Here is a 21063-nt window from a genome sequence, read left to right as displayed (position 1 = left end):
GATGGTATAATCCATAACACATCCCCCAGTCTCGGATTAAAAAGAAGATTAACGTGGGTTCTGCTTAAAAAGAAAATGCAGGAAACGTAAAAGCTATACTCTGGGTTAGTTACTAGGATTACACGTACGAAACTCATTCATTACGACACTCGTCGATTACGAAACTCGTCCTTTACGAAACTCATTTAAACGGGTGTGACTGAAGCGTTCTACGTAAAGGTGACTAGCGTATTGTTCACGCATATCATACAATTAGCATCACCGTATAATACTGATCCTGATTCAGAAATGTATTATTCTTTTTCCCGATTTGTTTTGAAATCGAAGGTGAACGCCTTTTGGTACCAATTAACATATACCTAAGTTGATAGAAAAATGCGCCTACTTGCCTACGCGTCATCTACTTTTACAGCTTGAATCGGCAAATCAGAGGAATTGAGGACGAAGTTTCAACTCCTCCTTCGTTGCTGTAATATTTTTTTGTGGTCTCCACTGGTGTTATTAGAATAACCTCCACAGGTTAATTTAAATGTAGTCGTGCTCCTCGTTCCTGCGGTGCCGTGTGTTGCCTTGTTGTGTCATGTTCCTGCCAATTGTTAATGGAATAACAAATAATGTAAATGGAATTATCGTAATGAAACGTTGTATCGAATTATCGTATCGGAACTATCGTAAGCCAGGTAATGTTCGGGAATTGTTATTCCGCAACACTAGTCGGCTCGCAATACGTCTGCCTGTTTTTTGTTGTTTTTTTTTTTTTCAGATTGCTCGAGAACTTTGAACCAGGGCGTCCTATAACAGGTTGCAACAGGAGGGAGGATATGTTCTTTTTTTTTTCCTGGAAGGAAGTGATGGATGAACTCACCATTCTCTGATTTCGTAACAAAGCAGTTGCCGTTGTCGAACACAACATTCGACGTCAAGGTTGTGCTAGCTGCAAATAAAGATGGAGTTTACTCTTCCTTCAGGATCTCAAATCTCTAAGCTCAGTACATAGACAGCAATGCACACACTACCTGCAAAGTATAATAGCGTACAATGAGATATTAAAGACTGTGGTATTTATTTAACTGCCCACAATACTGCCCAAGTACAAACAGGAGCTCGCTGGAGAAAAGTAGTGCTGTGGTCAACTGCTCGAACACAAACTCGACGAAATGAATACGTATTGTGGAAACTACATAGTACCGGTCAAAATCTTCGGTGTCTAACGCTCTCTTTCCAGAATCAAAAACGAAAGGAAAAGTAAGTAAGCAGCTGGATTAGGTTTACAAGAAAGAAAGGGACACTCGTTGGGCAAATTGTAAGGTTCTCTGCGGATGAGTCCACGCAAAATATTGCGCAGTATGTGTCAGGTATTGCTCGAAACACACGCTCAATATTTCGGGGAAATATTTTTCGCTAAACAGGAATTTCGCAACAAGCAAAAAAAAAAAAAAGAAGAAGAACGTCTTTTCAGAAAAAGTATTTTGCGCCATCAATTAGAATATAACGAAGTGGTGTACAACCATTTGGTCAACAACCTCACCAAGTCGAAATCGCAATGCTAAGTCAGTAAACTTTTTATGGTGTTTTTCATTTGGTAATGGTGTCACCTAATAGCGGGGGTATTGTGTTCCACGTTGAAGTAGACCAGACTACGCGGGTACACTGTTTATTCCACGGAAGCCAGAACCCGAATGCCAGCTGACTAGCAGCTGCTCACGACATCGCCAGTCTTCATCCTCAATATCGCTGCCGGTGGAACTGCAGCACCACTACAATTTCCCCCCTTTAAGAGGATCCGTAGCGCTCCGGTTTACAACGCGTGCGCGTTGGATATCGAGCTCCGAAAGTCTTTAGAGGGGCAGCTGAGTTTGCTAGAGGAACTGCAAAGTCTGCTGTCGCTGGAACCGGGCACTGTTCGCTGTCTCCTTCAGGTTCAGTCGTGTCAGGAAACACAAGAAGGAAGCCTTCAGAAGCATTGTTCCCTGGAGACTGCAATGGCTCTCTGTCATGTTGTGGGACATGCGGGAGCCACGTAGTCGTTGATTCCCGCCGCTTTAAATGATCCTTGTGGACCCGCTGTTCTTTGCCGAACTCGTCTTTCGCAACATAGATCGTGGAGCCCTGCTTGTTGCCGATCGTACCAATTTTCCAATAGCCTTTTTTGACGGGGTCGAGCATCCACACTTTCTGGCCGATTACGAAGCTGCGATCGCGGGCTCGAACGTCGTGGTTCCTCTTCTGTCTAGCAGGTGCTTTTCTCGAGGACTCAGACGTGCTCAAGTCCTGAACCTTGTCCGGACACACCAGATCCAGCACCGATCGATAGTGTCTGCTATTTAGAAGTTCACATGGTGGACGACCTGTCGTTGCATGAGGAGTAACGCGATATTTGAAGACGAAATCGCGCACTCGATCCCGTTCTCCTCCCTCCGAAGTAGAACGACGAACGGCTGTCTTGAACGTTCGTACAAAGTTCTCTGCGAGGCCATTCGATTTTGGATGGTATGGAGGAGCGAAGACATGACGGATTCCCTTTGCTCGCACATAGTTTTCGAGAACCTCGCTGGTAAACGGGGGTCCGTTATCCGTAACAAGGACGTCAGGAAACCCGTTCTGGGCAAATACGTCAGCCAATGCGTCCACTGTCTTGCTGGCGGTGGTCTTGGACATGCATTTAACGTCAGGCCATTTGCTGAATGCGTCGATGACGATTAGGTAATGGACTCCTTGCAGTTCAGCAAAATCCGCGTGAAGCCGGACCCAAGGCCCGTCTGGAGGTTCCCACTGGTCTAAGGGTACCGGTACTTCTTGAGCGGCCACTGCCGCACACGGGTCGCAGTGCTTCACCTTCATCTCGATCGCCTTGTCCAACCCAGGCCACCAGACGTATGAACGTGCCAACATCTTCATCTTAGACTGTCCAACGTGATAGTCATGGAGGATGTCTAGCATCGCTTCTCTGAATATAGGGGGAATAACAGTACGCAAGCCCCATAGGACACAACCCTTGTGGACTACCAGTTCTGTCTGCCGCTGAGAGTATGGAGCCAACTCAGCGGGAACACTTGTGGGCCAACCCTTCTCGATGTAGTCTACCACCCTGGAGAGGGACACATCGCCGGCCGTAGCTTTCGCGATGTCTTCAGCGGTTATTGGAAGGATGGACATGCTCTCATCTTGGATGGCATCGATTTCGTCACAATGAACGCTGAAGATTTCCTGTTGTCCCGACCGGTCGAATTTTGCATCCGGGCCTTCCGGAAGACGAGATACACCGTCTGCATTAGCGATGTCTTTCGTTCATTTGAATTCGATATCGTAGGTGTAGCTCATCAAAATAAGTGCCCAGCGCTGTAGACGACTCGCTGTTGAGACTGGTATCCCTTTTCTTGGCCCGAAAATGGTGGTCAAGGGCTTATGGTCGGTGTAGAGGACAAACCTCCTTCCCCATAGGTATTGATGGAATTTTCTCACACCAAAGATGATGGTAAGTGCCTCTCGCTCTACCTGAGCGTACTTCGTCTCTGCCGACGTGAGTGTCTTTGATGCGTGAGCTACCGGTCTGTCTTTGCCATTGATACGGTGATAGATGACTGCGCCGAGTCCTTTTGAAGAAGCATCAACCGCTAAGAAGATGGGCTTCGCCGGATCGTAGTGAGTCAAGATCTCGGCGGATGTCAACATTCTGTTGACAGTCTCGAAAGCTTCTACACATGCGGCTGACCACTTCCACGCCATACCTTTCTTTAACAAGTCATTCATCGGTGCGCAAACATATGACAAGCTCTTCAAATACTTGCCGCAATGCTGGACCATTCCTAGAAATGAACGCAACTCCGACACCTGAGTGGGTGGAGGCATATTGAGAATTGTTGAAACCTTCTTGGGTGATGGTCTAAAACCCTCGGCATCCACAACATGACCTAAGTACTCCACCTGCGGCTGGAGGAACGCACACTTCTCTCTCTTCAAAGTGAAGCCGAATTCCTGTGGTCGAGTGAAAACCTTGTCCAAGTTTGTGAGGTGCTCTGCGTCATTTCTTCCGGTGACGATAATGTCGTCAAGATAGCAAGCTACCGATGACAGTCCAGCAATGACCTGTTCCATCGTGCGTTGGAAAACAGCTGGTGCTGAGGCGATACCAAAGGACATCCTGTTGATTGATTGATTGATTGATTGATTATGTGTTTAATGGCACAAAGGCAACAAAGGCCATAGAGCGCCAAAACTATGCTGAGTGTGTCGGAGACGATTATGGGAAAGATGATGTGAGAGAGAGTGTGGTAGTTAAAACCTATCTACAGGTATGAGCGATGAGCGATGATTGATTGACCAGGATAAGAGAGAGGGGGATGACGATAGCAAGCGAGCATGGCAGTTAAAAGCTATCTACAAGTGTGACAATGAGATATTTACATGAGGAGTTCGGTGATAATGGATAAAAGCGGAGCAATGCTTATCATCTACATCTGACTAAGAAACCCACACGTGGTCAAAAATTTGATTACGTTATCAAACGGCACAAGAGGGGTGTCACCCAGTAGAAGGGCTGGGTGGAGTGGGACATGGTATCTGTAGAATGCGGTGAAATACTGTTGGCGTTGGTGTTCGAAGTGAGGGCAGGATGCCAGTACGTGCAAGACAGTCAAGCTGTCACCGCAGTGCGCACAAGCTGGCGGATCCTGACCTCTGAGTAGGTGGTGATGCGTGAGCCATGTGTGTCCAATCCTCAATCTCGCGTAAAGAACTTCGGATGATCTGTTGATGTGTTCAGTCCGATGCGGGGGAGAAACGTGTGGCTGTGTGAGGTGTAGCTTGTTATTTTCTTCCATGTCCCACTCCTGCTGCCACTGTGTGCAGACAGCTCTCTTTAACACTGGCAGGATGTCTTGGTAGGGTAGTACTAGAGCTGACTCCTCTTGTGCCAACGCTCGCCGAGCCTCACGGTCGGCTCGTTCATTCCCCGGGATCCCAGTGTGGCTGGGGACCCAGCAGAGACAGATTGAAAAGCCTCGGGAACAAAGTTGGGTCGCAAGCGCTCGTACTCGCTTGACGAGGTGATTCTTGCTGTCATAGCATGAAAGCAGCGCACGCACAGAGCTTAGCGAATCGGAATAAATCACTGAATTTTGAAGGTCGTTTTGTTGAATGTGCCGCAGAGCCAGGAGAATCGCGTAAAGCTCTGCGGTGAAAACTGTGGCGTTCGTGTTCAGGCGTGCCGTCATAATAGAATCACCTTCAAGGGCAACGGCCGCCACACCATTGCTTACTTTAGTCCCATCAGTGTAGATTGCATGGTGGTTCCCGAAGTTATGGTGAATCTCCAGGAATTCCTGGAGAATGACAGTGTGTGCAGTGGATTGTTTGTCAAACTGTGTCATTTTTAAATTGGATTGTATTAGATGTCTCCGCCAAGGCGCAGCATCGAGGACTGCCTGCTGCAAGGGAACGCCAGAGGGGCTGAATCCCACACGGGAACTCGCCGCCTCCACACGAAGCGGGAACGAGGGTACGACAGAGGGCTTTGCAAGGAAGAGTCGCTCCAGAGCGGGGTTCACACTAGAGTGTACAACTGGGTCATCGCCCTGGCATCTGTACCTTAGCGCAGCCTTCACATGTTCAAATTGTCTCCGTCTCTCGAGCGACCATTCATTGCCCTCAACATACAAACTCTTCACAGGGGACGTCCGGAAGGCACCGGTGGCGAGTCGGATGCCTTCGTGGTGGATGGGGTCCAACACCTTCAATGCCGAAGGCCGCGCCGAGCCATACACGACACTCCCGTACTCAATTACTGATCGCACAACCGAGTCATAGACCCGCAACAGTGTGACTTTGTCGGCTCCCCACGATCGATGGGATAAAACTTTGAGTATGTTGGAGGATTTCAGGCACTTCTGTTTTATATAGTTTATGTGTGGCACAAAAGACAGCTTCTTGTCAAACACCACCCCCAGAAATTTTTGCTCATCAGAAACTGGTAGTGTGTTGCCACCGAGGAGCAGCGAGGGCTCAGCAAATGTGCCTCGCTTCCTAGTAAAGACAACACACGCTGTCTTTTGCGCGGAAAACCTGAAGCCGTTTTCATCAGCCCACATCCTGTTGAACTGGAACAGGCCCTGGTGTGTGTTGATGACGAGCAACTTCTTGGCCTCTTCATCAAGTTCCATTTGTAGATAGGCCTCAGACAGATCTAGCTTTGTAAACTTCTGACCACCGTTGAGGACTGCCAGTAGCTCTTCCGGTCGTGGCAGTGGATACTGCGTAATCGCCAGTTGCGGGTTGACGGTAACGCTGAAGTCGCCACATACCCTTACGGCTCCATTTGGTTTCGGCACCACAACGATAGGCGTCGCCCATTCCGAGACCTCAACTGGTTGCTGTACTCCATTGTGAACTTGCCTCTGCAGATCCTTCTCAACGGCTTGCCTTGTAGCAAACGGAATGGGGCGAGGCTTGAAAAATTGTGAACCAAACTTTTCGTACACCTTCCCAAATCTGGACGAAACAAATCTTGATACTTCTCTAGGGTCTCGGTCAGAGACGGTTCCTCGGCGCCTACACTTCCAACAAAGAGCGAATTCATGTCGATGCGAAGCGCTCGAATCCAGTCCCTCCCTAGAAGATTTGTGTGTTCAGTTCTTGTGAACAGAACTTCCAACTTCTCGCTGTGTTCTCCCAAGCATACTTGAAGATGTGTCTGTCCGCGCAGCCCAATGTCGGCCTTGTTGAAGCAACGGAGTTGGTATCTTGGAGGACTTAACTTAGGACATCCTAGTTTGAGAAAAGTCCGCTCATCAGGTAGGGTTGCGCGAGATCCTGTGTCCACTTGAAGCAGGACATATTTTCCTTCGATCCGGCAAGTCACAAACTGTCCATCGTGTTCTTCCGCTATGTAAACATCAGTGACGAGCTTGACCTTGCGAGAGCGCCTTCCCCTTCTGGACGGGGCTGATGACATCGCTGAGGAGCTGCTACTGCGGCACATCTTCGCTATGTGGCACTTCTTGCCGCAAGAATGGCAGTCTTCGGATCGGAATCGGCAGTCGTCTGCGCCATGGTTGGTGTTTCCACATCGAAAGCATCGAATGTTTCGGTCAGGGCTCAGCAGGTGCACGGCGTACTTTGAGCACAGCTGTTGAGATTCAGTTGCCGCTGCCAAACAACTTTCCGCCAACAGGAGCGCAGAATCCAAGTTAAGGTCCTTTTCAAGCACAAGCCGTGTCCGGAGTCGTTCGTCTCGTAGTCCAACGGATGAACGCTGTTAGCAACGAGCAGGTCCGAAGATCCGTCTCGGCTTCGTACTCGCAGCGACCGACGATAGTGGATAGCCGTTCCATGTAGTCCCGCACCGTTTCTTCCTCGTCTTGACGGGTGGAGAACAACTTCAGCCTCTCGAATTCTTTGAATCTCTTCGGCGTATAATGTGTAGCGGCATCGCCATTACCATTCCCGCGCACCTATAACCTAGGCGCGCGGGTAATAAAAACCTTTGCCTCGGCCAGCTCGGGCTCTAGTTCGACTGGCCTGGCTCTCACGGCAACCTGTGTCTAGTCTACCTCTTTCTCCGACAAATGTTCTGACATCTTCTTGAGAAGCTCGGTGAAGGGGACCTGGGCAATGTTGCGTGGCTCCAACGAGGGGTATAGTCGCTTGAAGACTTCTGGACTCAATGAAGATATAAGTAGGCTGCTCTTGTCTTGGTCGTCAGAAATCCTGGCCACACGCAAGGCAGCTTCGAACCTCACGTGACAGAGGTTCCACTCCTCTTTGGCTGGGTCAAAGGTTCCTGGACTCCTGAAATGACGTATGCCCTCCGCAGACCTCGCGGCAGTTGGTGACGGAGGCGTCTCCGGGAAAGACATCACTGTAACAGCTCGTCGCCAGTTGAAGTAGACCAGACTACGTGGGTACAATGTTTATTCCACGGAAGCCAGAACCCGAATGCCAGCTGACTAGCAGCTGCTCACGAGACTCGCCAGTCGTCATCCTCAATATCGCTGCCGGTGGAACTGCAGCGCCACTACACACGTGACATACACACTGCCGCCCCTCGGACCTCTCCATAGCTATGCGGTAACACAAAGAACGCAGCCAGGCCTAAGCAGCGATTAACGGTTGACACTGTGACATTAGATACATGACAGTTACAAAGTTGCATAAAAGCGTCTGCATATCCAAGTTTTTCTAGTTCTACCTGCTGAAACACTGCAAAAACCTGTCTGCAGTACTCAACAATACAAGTACGAAAAAAAAAAGAAAAGAGAGAGGAAAAAAAACGATGTATGCAGAAAGACGAGAAGCGTTCTCAGAATTCTACAAGTACGTAAAGCAAATAAAATAACACAATGAACAACACAGAGAGGCTCGAAACGCTATCGTTGAGAATTTAAACTCACTAGACCATCAGTCAAAAATGTCAGGGCTGGACAGGCTACGATAGTACATCTGAATACGTACATGTGACTAAGTATACATGTGCTCTATACAATGGACGAATGAGAAATACGATGACACCCTTCGTGGCTCTGTACTGTACACAGAACTACATATTGCAAGGCGGAATCAATAGGGTATCTGACAGCTACTGCCTAAGAAGTGTTGCCTGAAAAGTCCTTCTCCAAGAATGTGTACCGAGCCAGTTTCGTGTGCGAGGGATTGCAAGAAAAGGAACACAACGACGATAACCTTGTGAGTACGTGAATGGAAGGCAAAAACTTCCTTGTGTTTGAGGAATACTTACAGGAAGACACACAGCGAAAGGGAACGCCGGTCTCGTGTTGTCCGGTCCTTTCGCTGTGCGTCTCCTACGCGAGTTCCGAGAGCAAGGCATAGGGGGGCCTTGACCCCCTCTGGAGCTTCAAGATCACTTGTGGGATTTGCCCGCACTTAACTTGCAGATCGCCATAGTATATGGTCGCACGTCGTCATAATAATATCAATTTGTTTTGATTGTCGTTATTCGATTGCCTATTGTGCCTGTTGGTTGCATGCTTTCCCTTCCCTCGCGAAGAATCCTGGGAACGCCCATGCGCTGTCACCCCGTAGCTGTTCCTCAAACTCCAGGAAACATTGGCTTCATCCACAGTTCAACAGCTCGCTTGCTCAGTCGTCACCGTAAAGGTTTGCCTTGAAAGCTTTCGAAAATTATCTATTAAATTACAATAATACACTGATGGTGATGAGTCCTCGTTACTAAGGATCATCTCGGTCTTCCGCGTAGGCATCAACAGTTCTAAACTGCTCTCTGTCGCATTCCTTTGAACTCCTTTTTTTTAGGAAGCATGCAAGTAACCAGTTCGCTCTTTTCTTCAATTAAAGAGCAGCGTATGCACATTTGCATATTAATTTCCATATCTTATCAGAACAGTTGGCATTACATTCACACGTTTATATGTATCTCTGTACCTCTGTCTAGACACTTACCAGAAGTTGTTACTCCTAGCGTCGTACCATTCGCTGTGACTGTTAAATTCACCGTTACCCTGCAAAGAGTAAACGGAGAAAAGAATAGTATAGAGGAATGCTCCCTTCTAAGCAGGTTCGTATGGCAGGATCAGCTGCCCAATGTAGCCAAAAACGCGCCATGGCCACACATGTTTGGCGAGAGACGGAAAATTTCCGACACATGGTGCGCCTTCCCTTCACCGTATACAGAGCCATGTATAGGGAGAGTTTGGCCATTCTCTGATCTTTTGCCGCCTCGTGGGTGGAGCCTATTTTGACGTCAGAGTCGTCGTTGCGCCGCCCAAAAAGACTGAATCCAAGCAGAATCCGCTTATCAGCCATCTGATGCGCGCCATATTGATGCTGTCCGTCAGCTTTGTTGTCGCAATGAATGCAATCTACAAGAATAACCGGCTTATGACCCACAGCCGCCTCTGGTAAAGGGGGGGTTTTGTTGCCAAACTGAAAGAGTTCAAGGACGAAGGGCTTTCGAAGGACAATGTTCGCGCGTGTCTTCCCTCCTTGCATCGTAAACAACGATCAGCATCAATATGGCGTCGGCGACGAGCTGACAACGGGACAACAATAGAGCACGGCGAGGGAGGTGGCTTAGCCGTGACGTTGCATGACGCGCTACAAGTTAGGCTCCTCCTAATGGCCAAACTCTCCCTATAAACGGCTCTGACCGTATATTCACACGATGTGAAAAGCCCCTTAGCTTTCTGCTGTCGCGTGAGCGCTCAATGTCGTCTCTTCACGTATGCTGCTAACCGTGGGGAATATCCTGCTACACAGCCCCAAGATATTCAGTAGCAGACGACACGAACACGCGCGCCGACTGTCGTCTGCGAAGTGTCGTCTGCTAAATGCGCCGTGCGCCACTCCCAATATTCTCGCCGTGTGAACGCTCAACATATAACACAGGACCGAACTTCGGCTCTGTAAGCCGCGTTCTCGCGTTTTCTTCCACTAGAATATTCCGTGAGGATGTCGCTCGTGCGAATACACCGTTACGTCCCTAGCTGAGGGTCGTCCATCCTCAACTAATGTGCGACTGGATGAACCTTGATGTGCAATCTTTTTGTGAGAAAAGGAAAATAAGCACAATTCTTACTCGCGTAGCTGCGACATGTACATTATTTATGCCTTTTTCTTTTCTAACGCTTTTCATACGCGTGTTGCTTAATGTGTCAAAGGAATCCATTTGTACACTAAAAACGCTGTGACCTCGCTTTTTATCGTGTTTTGCGTGGCATACATAACCAATGCAGTTTCAAATTTGAACTTCGAGTTTAGTTCAACCCAACGCTCGTGAAAGTGATTTAAATTCATATTGCTGAAAAAATATGGTCTTTTCTCGAATGTCTGCTCCAAATGGTATGTGAAACGGTGAATAAAATGGTTGTCGTCGCGACGCCGTCGCACGTTTGTCAAAAAAATAAAAATAAAAATAAAACAAAACATAGAAAATAATCCAAATCATAACACTCCTCCTTCGGTAGCACGCTAAAATCTCCGTTGTTGACAATGTCAACAATTCATTTCTTTTTTTTTTTTGATAATTCATGATAGATATCACCACTTACATTGCACCATCCTGGCTCGCATTCTTATAATTAAATGTGAGGATCTTTTCTGTCCAATTCCCACTTTCTTCATTGGGTGCTTGCACGGTCAAACAGCTCTTTGGAGACGGAAACGTTGACTTCACGAGCTTGAAGGTTCCCTCATTAGGATGCGAGGCAGCCTGCAATAAAGCGTAGCCACAAACGTCGACATAAGTGTGTCGTTCGTTACGAACAGCTAGGGCGTAATGGCGCGCTGCACCCAAAGGGATGCGGGGCCGGGAGAGGGGGCGTGGTCGCTCCAAAATGAGGCAATGAGTGCGCGCCATGGGAAGCGGGCGTTCCGGCGGCGGCTAGAGGAGGAACGCGATGTAGTGGGCGAAGTCTCGCGTGGGGCTTTGGACACTTGACTTCCGGAAGTGTGATGGCGCTGGGGGGTGATATGCAATGCCAACAGAAGTTGCGCTGGCGCTGTAGGCGAGCGTGGTGTTGAACGAAGGATCGTAGTATGACTATGGCGGGCTAGAAGGACTGGTGCAGGTCCCCCAAACTCACCTCGCAAAAGCGTGCAACGAAGAAGGCCTCCACTAGATACCCCACTGTTGCCGTTCCGGATCACTTCAGCGCGCTAAGTTTAGCGGCAAAATGTTTTTGTTGTTTCTGCGAATGAATCTAGCCTTTATATGTCCAAATAAAACGCGTATAACAACTTTCTGTGTCGTGTTTCACTTTTTGGTCCCGTTTTTAAACGTGTTGAGCGATCGGAAGGATCTAGTGCACGGCTGTGTGCATCACATAGCGTACCTGTCGTACCAGGCGCCGCCACTGGCGCCGCAGGCGCAGTCGTCCATTTCTCCTTCGGTGACTTGGCCTGGCTTGGACTGTGCTTCAACTGGATCTTTAGCACGCTACAATCAAACGCAAGCCAACGTCTGGTAACAATGGGGTATCTAAGGGCGGCCTCCGGCATTGCACGCATCGGAATAGGAACAAATACATGGGAAAATGGCGACCTTGGGGGACCTGGACTGGTGGGCCAAGCGCCTAATCTAATGCATGGGGAGCGCGTGGTCACGACCGTGGACAAGATGGCGGCGAAATGCACGAGCTTTTGCGCTGTCGCTCGCAGCGCGCCACGCGGAAAGGCACATTTTTGTGGGGCTCACAAACGCTCTTCTGTTGCGAGCCGACCACGTGCTGTTCCTGCAGCACAGATTCGCGCCGGCTGAAAAGTTGTACAGGCCATCTGCGCCAAAAGTCGCGAGCGCTCGCGCGAGGTCTTCTCTCTGGTTGTTTATTTAGTTTTCATGTGCAAATATAGGTCGTCCGGGACGTTGAACGATTGCTGCGTAAGGCATTCTGTGAGATGAGACGCACTAAAGCAAACATTCCCTTGCCGCAGTAACAACACTGTGAAACGTAACATTTTTGGGAATGCCCAATATGGGTCGGCTAGCTACCAATCAGAGTTGTACACGTTACTCGAAAAAAGTAATTGATTACAGTTACTGTTACTGCTGCACGAAAAGTAATTCTTTACCGTTACAAATTACTTCATAAAAAATGTAATACGTTACCGATTAAAAATGTAACGCGTTACCTTTCCCGTTACTTTTAAATTGTGGGCCATAGCAAAGCCAACAAGCCTGCAGTGAATGCAAACATGCAGCTCTTGTTGCAAATTCTAATATGAGACACCAACATACATGATAAGTGAAATTCACGAATACATTTGAAAGCAACATAACACATACACGCGTTTATTACAGATTTATACATACATTTAAAACAACATCGAAGCTTCGGCTTCGTTTTGTTACTGTTGTTATGTTCAGCCCCCACAATTTATCAATACAGTCACCTATTTTACTGTTGCTCTAGTAGGTCGCGGTTGTAATATTATCATATCATCATATTATCGCGGTTGTATCATATTATCATATAGTATCACATTGTTGGCCGTCACAGTGACCTCTGCGTCATTGCTTCTGTCGAACTGGTGGTGGAACACAAGAACAGATTGCCTTGCTGAAAAGGGTTGCCATTGTTGACAGAAGGTTAAAGAAGTAATCAATTACTCAGTAATTGATTACCGTAAATTGTAATCAGATTACCTGGAAAATTACTTGCTCACAAAATTAATTGATTACGTTATGTACTACGTATTATTACTATGTATTCTATTCTATGTATTCTATGTATATTATTATTATGTATTACGTTAAAAATTACTGAAAAAGTAATTGATTACTAGTAACGCAATTACTAGTAACGCGTTAGGTACAACTCTGCTACCAATGCATACACCCATAGATATTGATTAACACCCCCTGGCATGGGCACCGCTAGGATTTTCTCCGGGGGGGGGGGGGCAAACCAATGCCGACCGAGGTGGCGGGGGGGAGGGGGTCGTTATGGGTGCCGCGAGTGCAGGGCGGGTGTGGAGGTGTTCGGGCTGGTGCTCAAGGTACGGGATATTCCTCCAGTTCTGGGTGTCGAATGCGCCCGCAACTATATTGTTTTGGCTCAGTAACTCTATGCTTCGGAATTTTTACGTTTTGCCGTTTCTCGGCAACGCAATCCCTTGTCCGTGCAAAGGCTCGCTCTCGATTTTCTGTTTCATAGTACGTTTGCCGTCGCCACTCTTGCTGCTTTTTCCGTCAGCGAGTATCTCATTTCTGTTGATTTCGCAAAAACGAGAACACACGGTGAAACAGCAGTGTCTACTTGACAATATCAAGTGGTGGCTTATTTTCAGCAGATATGGACATCAGTATCAGTATAGACGATAATTCTCTACCCTCACTCCCTATGTCCCTCACTCTTTAGACAGAAACTGTAGGCGCCTTTGCTTTTCTCGCGCAAAAAGAGTTGATAGCTTTTTCCACAAATGTGTTGTCGCCACCCACTTTTTCGCGATGAACTGTTCATCATACACAGCGCGTTTACCCGGTCCTCAGTGATTGTGGAACGAAACCAGGTTCTTACCCTCCGCGATTGTATCTCATTATGGCCGATGTCTCAATACGGCCGATGATCCTTTAATCCCCAAGTGTCTCATTACGGCCAAAGTCTCAATACGGCCGAAGGCAGTCTCATTACGGCCGAAGATGTCTCATAACGGCCAAATGTCAAAATGTGTATTGTAACCTGCATTGAAATGCAATGTCGCAGCCAGGTATGGATATATATTCAGCAGGGTATAAGCCATGCACTGTGCCCTTAGGGCCCTTATCATATTTATATACACATATTGCGAGACAAACGGTTTGTTATCGTACCACAGCACAATGCAACACATTGTGTAATGTGTACTCCCACAAGGTAGTGTTGATGTTGCTGTGAAGCAGGCTACTATGTGGAGTTAGCTACTTGCAGAGAGCTAGATGAATATTGGCTTTGTTGTGACGCTTTTGGAGCCATCCTACAGTCACTGGCCATGACAGAACACCTATCCCAGTCGATGTCAGTTTATTTCCATTCTCCTTACAATGATACAATTCTTGCTTCTGGAATGAGTAAACCTGCAAGAAGCGAAGAGCAACCATGAATAGGCTAGAATATTGGAAAAAAAAGCATTTGTCTCTACATGGCTGGTTTCAATGTGCACAAGCTGCACATGTGTTGATACGTATCTGTTACTTCATACAAGGTTAACATAAATCTTCATCTAGACAAAAGAATGACAAGCCTTAAAAATGTGACTTCCGGGTAAACACAGAGCATGACCATGATATGAATATAGGTTCAGTAGTTCATTCCCTTAATGGAAACATGTGAATATCAAATAGTGATATATTACAATTCATGAAATGATGCATGCATAACTTTCCATTTCTGGTTTCTTTTTTATAAAGGTAGTGCACGAATTAACATTCGTGCACTACTACAAAATTTCTCACTTCACAACAGAACCTTATGATGATCTTAACAGCTCACCTCTTCGGCCAGGACTCCCTGGGCAGCAACATCCTATTAGCCATGTTGTTCTTTTTCTTTATCGGAATCCTCCGTGCAGCCATATACCATGCCTGGAATGGAAAACCAGCTGTAAATAACAATGTATTTGAATGACTTCCTCTTGAAGTATTTATTCTAATCAGATATGCTTTTGTGCCTAGTATGGTGCGCGAAGGCACATAAGTACAACATTTGCAGACGTTCGACGTAAGCAGTTCAAGGAGATCAATTCAAGTACGCCGACTTGCGCTTTTATTTTTGAAGAAATAGGACGACAAATTTTAACAAATTAAATATGGCTCACAATGATACGAGTAAATGCTGCTGTACGGTGATGCATTGTCGGTATCTTATCGTCTTCGAATAAATTTGTTGTTCCTAAACGCGCAACCAACCAGAAACGGCGCAAACCTACGAACGGCTACCGAGTTACATCTATAACAGGCACTTCGGCTGTTTTGATTAATTTAAATTACTCTTATGAGAATCCAACTATGTGTGGACAGCACACTACTAAGCCAGACAATCTACGGAAGCATTACTCACCAGAATTCCTGCTGGACTTGGTCTTGCTCAACACTGCGCGATATACGTTGGGGCTGTGGCGATTCATTCAACTCGATTTTTACCGGAACAACACGCGCTGCTCGAAAGACAACGACGGAAAATAGAGAGCCGCTATAAAGTCCGCTAATTTGCACATTACAGCACTACAAATCGATATATGAACACGTCGTAAACAGCAACCACTCGCTCACACATGATGATGATGATGATGATGTTGTTGGCTCTGCCCTTTGTATCGGGCGGACAACGCTTAGTTAAGCGCGTCCTAGCCGAAGATAATAACTAGTCACGGAGTTGTCGGCTTCTGTCCCACCAAAGTTCCAGTCTCCTCTTCGTCGTATTCGTCTCATTTTTTTCCATTCCACAAGAAACGAGGTACCCAACGTTGCTAGACACCACCCGAACCGAACTCCAAAGTGAGAGTAGCAAAACAACAAAATGTCAAAACACGAAAGGAAGAGTATTGATCCCCCCTCCGTCTATAGCATGCAAAACGTGATTTGTGCTGAGATGAACATATATGTTCATGACGCGAATAATTTTCACTTTTCACTGATCCAAAGGAGGTCACGTGGGATTGCTTGACGCTTGCGAAATTAACAGCAATGAAAATGGCGAAACGAAACTTGTGAATCGTGCATTTGCTCTTCATGGTAGCTGCCAGAAAATCGAATCAAACTTATGGGACACTGGATTACAGGTATGTTGGCATCTTTTTCATTCCTGCATATCATTTCACATTACACTATACGTGAATACATGGTGTCATGTCTCACGATGCTGGGGAAGTAGTTGCATGGGGAAGTGTGCATGGTTCTAGACTTTTAATTTTCGATCGCGTAATCGAAATATCGGCACCTCCCGCATTGTGGCTTGCATGTGACCGACCAAGTGCTGTTCCCTTACTAGCGCTTCCTACAAACGACAAAACGAAACATGTGGGAATGTATATTTTTGATTACTCATATATAACAAGAAAATGTATCGTTTTCAGGTTGCTGCCACTACTCCATGTGCCCGCAATTGTCTTGCGTGTATGATTACACTAACGACCTTGCCGACCACGGCGGAAGTGTTTTGCGTACACGCGTTTCAGCATGAAGCCTGCAGGTAACATCTGATGCTTACCCTTCGGATATTATGAATTTACATATTGTAGCTTAGAGGAATTCCGAATGCCCAGAGTGACACACACTTATAACATTGTGACATCAGTGCAGTGGCATAAGCTCTAATGTAGTGCCCCACGAAAATGAACGAGGGGCAGCGGTTTATCCAGAATCCCAAGCATGAGAGGGGTGTTGGAAAAAATTGTGGGGGGAGGTCATCATTATAGTTACGTCATTACAGCTTAACATATCATTACAGACGTATCTGAAGCTGAAATCGCAAGGGCACCCCCTGTAGGGGGTGCACAGGCAAAAAAGTTAGGGGGGTCTGGATAAAGCACTGACGAGGGGGACTACAACACCCCATGTCAAGCCTCATAAAACACCTCCTGAAATATTTTCCTGGCTATGCAGCTGCATCATTATGACGTAATTGTCATTGTTGTCCATAATTCTTGAATATGTTTTGAATATATGGAAAAAAGTCTGCTTGACAGCATATGTCTTATGGTCATCATCAAACAAGAGCATATGTCATTTTGTTCAGTGCCTTATGTACTTTTCAGGTGGACGTAAATTGTAGAAGGCAGCTAGTGGGGGCAGGGGCGGATCCAGGGAAGATCCTCGGGGGGGGGCACTAAAAAAAAGAGAGGAGACGGGGGGGGGTCGCCATGTAAGACGGCGAGCTGTTGCGCTTTCATTTCACACCAGAACTTTATTTATGATCTACAAGGCGCACGCGGGATTGGCGGGAAAACGGCGCGTGCGGCAGGAAAATCTGCCGGAATAGGGGGTAGAGGTATGTCTCGCCCCCCCCCCCTGGATCCACCCCTGACTGGGGGAGAAGATCATTGATCATAGGTCATGTGGCTCCTGGAGCTCCCAGTGGGCTCCCTTGTGGAGTACCTTTTCAGAACACACACACACACACACAGTTTGCTCACAGAACCAACGAGTAGGATGTTGCTTGAATAATGAGAGAAAATGGCGTAACACATACAAATATCGTGTGATACATATGACAATAAAAACATATTTCACGAGGGATGCATGAAACACTGTCGCAATATTGTGTGCATGAACCATTGTGTGTGACACAAGCCGTGGGGGCACACCGCCTCGGACACATTTTGGGAAGCATGAAATATATACAGAGCTAATATGGTGGATGCTTCTTTTTTCTTTTTGGCCGTTATGAGACATCTTCGGCCGTAATGAGATTACCTTCGGCCATATTGAGACTTTGGCCATAACGAGACACTTGGGGATTAAAGGATTTTCGGCCGTAATAAGACTTTCGGCCGTAATGAGACTTCGGCCGTAATGAGATGTTACCCTGCCGCTTCCTCCCGTTCTCTGCGGCACGATGACGCCAAAAACAAAATAAGGAGCCTTCTACGAGGCTTTTTTCTTTTCTTTCTGAGTGTGGTGTAATACGTGTATTTATGGTGATCGCCTGGTACGGAAAGGTATCCGTTAATGGGGCATGGGTGGGGCGGAGGGTGACGTAAAGAGCTCCCGCACCGGGTGACGCGTGCCCTAGCGACGCCACTGGCCCCATCCCCGGCGGCCCTGGTCAAAGTACAAACAACTAACCGGCAACAAGTTGGGAAACTGCGACGCTCGTCCTAACACGTCCTTCGAGCCACACGCGGCGAGATGTAGTGCACTTACCGTTTCCTACAGTTTCCTCGTGATGTCTAGAGACTACTCGCATGAAATGTGGGGAGCTCGGTAAACAGGTACCGATTAACCAGCTCAGCATTACTCCTCCTTATATTTTGCAACGTCTGCAACCTGGGTCGTGGACTCTTGGACTCCCCGCAAGGCGATCTCCACCGCTGCGCCTTTTGCCTTTCCGTCAAGCTTCCCAGCGCCGCATTTGGAAGCTAGCGGTGGTGATGCTCATCGGTCCTCTTATTGCTTCCTCAATTTCTGCAATACTTCGTACTTCAGCTTGCCTTAGTTTTTTTTTTTTTTTTTTTTGTACAAGCAGTGAATGTCCTACTAGGAATGTCCGTACGGGGAGATATATTTATTAGAAGAATGAAAAAAAAAAAAAACGGGGAGGATGAAACACAGCATGTTATATTAGACAGAAGAAAAAAAGAACAAAAAAGCGCGCTCCTTACTACGTGTTTCAAGGATAAGAAGAAGAAGTAGAAAGAAACAAGGCTGGCAAAGTGTGAAATACGAAGCGACGCCGTGCTAAACTATGCGATAACCTCATAACTGCGGTTTCTCGTTTCCTGTTGTTGTACTTTCCGATACGTTCCCCATTCAAAATAGGAAGAAAGAAAGAAGGGTATGGAAAAGGGGTAACTTCTATGGCTGCAACGTACGTCAAAATAGCATCTGATAAAGGGTGTAAAAAGGGGTGGTAAATGAAATTATCACTTATCCAGATTGCTACAGAAAGGTGTACGCCCCTGTGGCTCACCGAATCAGAAGCGGGAAAACGTGCTATGCGTTGAAGTTCTGTTTTGAGAGTGAGTTAACAGCTAGAACTTCGCTGGCAGCCTCGTCGTTGCGCGACTTTTAGGCTTTGGGGTGCTCAAGTATTGCGGACACCGGTCAAAAATTCGTGCCACCCCTCAGGACACAGCTTTGACCTGTCGCGAGGCATGGTGACCTTCTCTTTGCTTGCGGTGTCATTCAGAGCTTCGCGTGTCATGAGGAATTCGTCCGCTCTGACAATGTCGGATGCGTCAAAGTGCTTCTCGCACACACGTGTCCACTTTGACTCAAAGCTGAAACGTCTTTCTGAGGTATCGAACGCTTCCACTTGTCTCGCTTGATGGCATCAGTCGGCAACGCAAAAAACGATACCTTTTCACCATATTCCGAGCGACACGCTGGGGTACAACACGTCTGCGGCATGCATAGATTAGCCGAAATCTATTCACAGTCTAAGGATGCACGTGGATTTCAGGAAGAAGCGTCTACACTGGTCAAAACGCAGGCAACAGAAGAGGCATTTACCCGTATCAGCTGGCGTTTTCTCCCCAAGTAGCGACGCCCGCGCCTCCGCGCGACGGCGGTTCTCCCTAGGCAAACCTGACCTATTGTTCTCCGGCGGAGTTTCGTGACCAGAGAGAGTATCAATGGACCGTGCTTTCTAACAGGTGTAGCTGCTCCACCCATTTTTCTAAGAGTGTAGGGAGAAAAATTAACGGTCTCCCTTGTGGTGCAACGCGAGATAACATATCAACGTGGAACAAAATGCTGGGATAATTTTAAATTGGGAGTTTATGGTTTTCAGGTTCGAGTCAAATGTCGGAGCATAACTGCAATGAGTTATCATCATGTAATGCTAGAGGAGAGGACAACGCGCTGTGGTGTTTGACCTAAGAATAACTATTTTGGCGACACAGTGCGTTTTTGGACCCGCTCCTTCCCTGAAATCAAGCAACTTTCTCAAGAGACTGCACCGCTCGTACGGTGTATCTCCCTGGGAGCAGACAAAAGCTCACCGGACAAACGTTTACGCTCGTAACTTTGAAGGCGAACATAAGGTCACCGTTTTACTCGCTTCTTGTTCTCCAGCTGCTTTATTTATTGCACTGGCCACAAATAAAAATATTTTACATATTTGACACGTTGCGGAGTGGGTCAGTTCATGTAGAATATGCACCCCTCGAGATTGACCAAGGTTTAGGTCCTGAGAGACTCTTACGTTATTTGGACGTGTGGTAGTGGGTCAGTTCATGTAGACTGTGCACCCGTGGAGAGTGGCGAAGGTTTTGTCAGGAGAGCCTTTTATGTATTTCACACGATGGGGATTGGGTGACTTCATGCAGAATATGCACCCGTCGAGGCTGACCAAGGTTAGGTCAGGTGAAGGCTCTCTTTGTCAGCCTTCACGGGTGCATATTCTACATCAGCCGGCCCACACGCCAACTTGTGAAATAGATAAAAGGCACTGCTTACGTCATATATACATACGTCATATATATATATACGGGTATATACGTCAGATATACGGGTGCATATTCCACATAAACTCAAACACTCCCCAACGTGTGTAATACCTAATAGGTAATCCTGGTCTGACCTTGGTCAGTCTCGACGGGCGCATATTCAACATGAACCGGCTCACACCCCAATTTGTGAAATAGGCACTCCTTAGATAACATTGTCAGTCTCGACGGTTGCGCCGCGTCGCCAAGTGAGAACTAGCCCTTGCTACGCTCAGGATCATCGTTGTTCAGAATATGATATTGTCCTCTTACCAGTAGATTTGTTCTTTTTCGAGATTTGCGCGTGTTTTTCCGGGACAATCTGGATGTATACGATAATTCCTAGAAAAAGGATCCACTCTTCTGTGAACCGATAAATGTATCGTTCGGCTGAATGGTTGATGGCGAGAGTGTTACGCAGTAAAGTTGGGTTTTCAGACTGCATGTGTTGTTATCGCTGCACGGCGT

At 47.1% G+C, this 21063-nt stretch overlaps 2 protein-coding genes across 2 annotated transcripts; both read right to left on the bottom strand.

Annotated features, from left to right (window-relative positions):
- Window positions 1-1773: 1773 nt before the first annotated feature.
- Window positions 1774-3156, bottom strand: LOC135375776 (uncharacterized protein K02A2.6-like). The gene has a single exon (XM_064608412.1). The coding sequence runs from the start codon at window positions 3154-3156 to the stop codon at window positions 1774-1776; it is 1383 nt and encodes a 460-aa protein (XP_064464482.1).
- Window positions 3157-3288: 132 nt separating this feature from the next.
- LOC135375774 (uncharacterized protein K02A2.6-like) lies at window positions 3289-7853 on the bottom strand. The gene is made up of 4 exons (XM_064608411.1): window positions 7548-7853; window positions 6477-7249; window positions 6085-6417; window positions 3289-4141 (listed from the first exon to the last, which is right to left on the bottom strand). The coding sequence occupies exons 1-4, from the start codon at window positions 7851-7853 to the stop codon at window positions 3289-3291; spliced, it is 2265 nt and encodes a 754-aa protein (XP_064464481.1).
- Between the last annotated feature and the right edge of the window lie 13210 nt (window positions 7854-21063).

This window comes from Ornithodoros turicata, unplaced genomic scaffold, assembly GCF_037126465.1.
Source record: "Ornithodoros turicata isolate Travis unplaced genomic scaffold, ASM3712646v1 ctg00000945.1, whole genome shotgun sequence".
Classification (NCBI taxonomy): domain Eukaryota; kingdom Metazoa; phylum Arthropoda; class Arachnida; order Ixodida; family Argasidae; genus Ornithodoros; species Ornithodoros turicata.
Note: the sequence above shows the minus strand (reverse complement) of the source record. Positions and strands in the feature narration are given on the sequence as shown.

Excerpts from the sequence above, each read along its gene's own strand:
- LOC135375776 (XM_064608412.1), bottom strand. The coding sequence starts at position 3,156 with ATGTCCATCCTTCCAATAACCGCTGAAGACATCGCGAAAGCTACGGCC.
- LOC135375774 (XM_064608411.1), bottom strand. The coding sequence starts at position 7,853 with ATGTCTTTCCCGGAGACGCCTCCGTCACCAACTGCCGCGAGGTCTGCG. Across the intron at positions 6,418-6,476 it reads TTTCGTCCAGATTTGGGAAG|GCAAGCCGTTGAGAAGGATC; the intron begins GTGTACGAAAAG and ends GTTTGCTACAAG. Across the intron at positions 4,142-6,084 it reads CTGTTCCAGTTCAACAGGAT|GATGTCCTTTGGTATCGCCT; the intron begins GTGGGCTGATGA and ends ATCAATCAACAG.